The 1,445-nt window shown below is 64.2% G+C and overlaps 1 protein-coding gene across 1 annotated transcript in view; it reads right to left on the reverse strand.

Moving 5' to 3' along the window:
* The window catches only part of LOC111258319 (mucin-7-like), a 1,504-nt gene extending 440 nt beyond the window's left edge, over positions 1-1,064 (reverse strand). Inside the window, exon 1 of the mRNA XM_022829489.1 lies at positions 540-1,064. Coding sequence (XP_022685224.1) covers positions 540-1,064 — 525 coding nt within the window. The remainder of the gene's footprint in view (positions 1-539) is intronic.
* Between the last annotated feature and the right edge of the window lie 381 nt (positions 1,065-1,445).

Here is a 1,445-nt window from a genome sequence, read left to right on the forward strand (position 1 = left end):
CGGTTTCGTTGGCATATTCTTTTTCTGTTCCCAGGTTAGACCGGATTGACCAGTCTCGGGTGGCAGTACGGGGCCCGGGGCTGGTTGCGGCCCTATCCGCCCGATTGGAGTAGTGCCATAGAGATGTGGGCGCCGGGAGGATTAAATGCACTGGCGGGGGGGGGGGCGGCCAAAGGAAATGGCGCCAGGAACCGGGAGGAGTGGTGCCAGGAAGAAGAGAGAGGAGGAGAGCGAAGAAGGAGGAGGAAGAAGAAAAAGAAAGGAGAAGGAAGAGGAAAAAGAAAGAAAGAGGGAGGAAACAGAGAAAGAAAGAGGGGGAACCGGCGGCGATTGCGACACACGGTCGGAGCACGTGCGCGGCGGTCTGACGATGGCACGCGGCGAGATTTACGGGTAAAGATGATGGCTGTCGGCTTGGGTGCCGGGACGGCGAAATCGCCGGGAAAGTTTTCGATTTCCGGGAGCTCAGCGGTAAAAAGATTTTGAAAGCGATTTTTAACGGGTGATTTTAGTTGGTGATTTCCGCGGATGTTACAGACGGGGACGGCGACGACGACGGGGGAAGGAGAGTCTGCCCCCGCGGCCACGGTGGGGACAGCAGCGGCGGAGGAGGCAGGGACGCCCGCCTCGGCAGCCGCGACGGAGGAGGCGGCGGTGACGGAGACGGGGACTTCGGCCCGGGAAGCCACGGCGGAGGTGGCAGTGGTGACGGAGGCGGAGGTGCCTGCTCCGGAGGCCCCGACAGGGGCGGGGACGCTTGCCTCGTTGGTCGCAATGGAGGGTGAGGTGGCCACAGGGACACTTGCTCCGGCACTCGCGTCGGAGGTGGTGGCGCCGATGGGCGGACCCGCGGCGGCCTCGACGGGGGCAGGGGCGCGTGCGCCGGGACCGTCGGTGAGCCCGACAGCTTCTGGGATGGTGGTGCTCATCTTCACAGCGGCGTCAAGGTCGGCTCCCGCCCCTGCCTCGGCCACTCCCGTTCCCAAGGTGTGGAGCGGGTCCGTCCTGCATTGGTCGTCTCGTGACGACCCGCAGAGGCCCCTCTTCACATTGGATGACGCCATGGAATGGGGCAAGTGGCAGGTGCTGCAGGGCGGCCTCGCCAACGTCCGCGTGGCTCTGTCTTCGGCGTTGGGGGAGCTGGATGGCGTCGTGTTCCCCGGTGGCCAGGTACGGTACTTTCTCTGTTGACGGTTATTTCCTTCCCGTTGCTCTGTCCTTAATGGCGCATTGTCCCGCAGGCTCTCCAAGAGTGTAGCCGGGATAAATCCGATTTCCTCCGGCTCGAGTGGGGGCTCTAGGAGCGCTTCAACTTGGAGAGGCAGCGGATCGGGGAGCTGACCATGCAGGTCGCCACCGCCCAGCAGGTCATGGACGATCTGCGGAGGCGCGAGCAGGTGGCGCAGGAGGACACGCGGCGGGCAGAGGCCAAGTTCGAGGTCGCG

Source organism: Setaria italica, chromosome VIII (genome assembly GCF_000263155.2).
Source record: "Setaria italica strain Yugu1 chromosome VIII, Setaria_italica_v2.0, whole genome shotgun sequence".
Lineage (NCBI taxonomy): Eukaryota > Viridiplantae > Streptophyta > Magnoliopsida > Poales > Poaceae > Setaria > Setaria italica.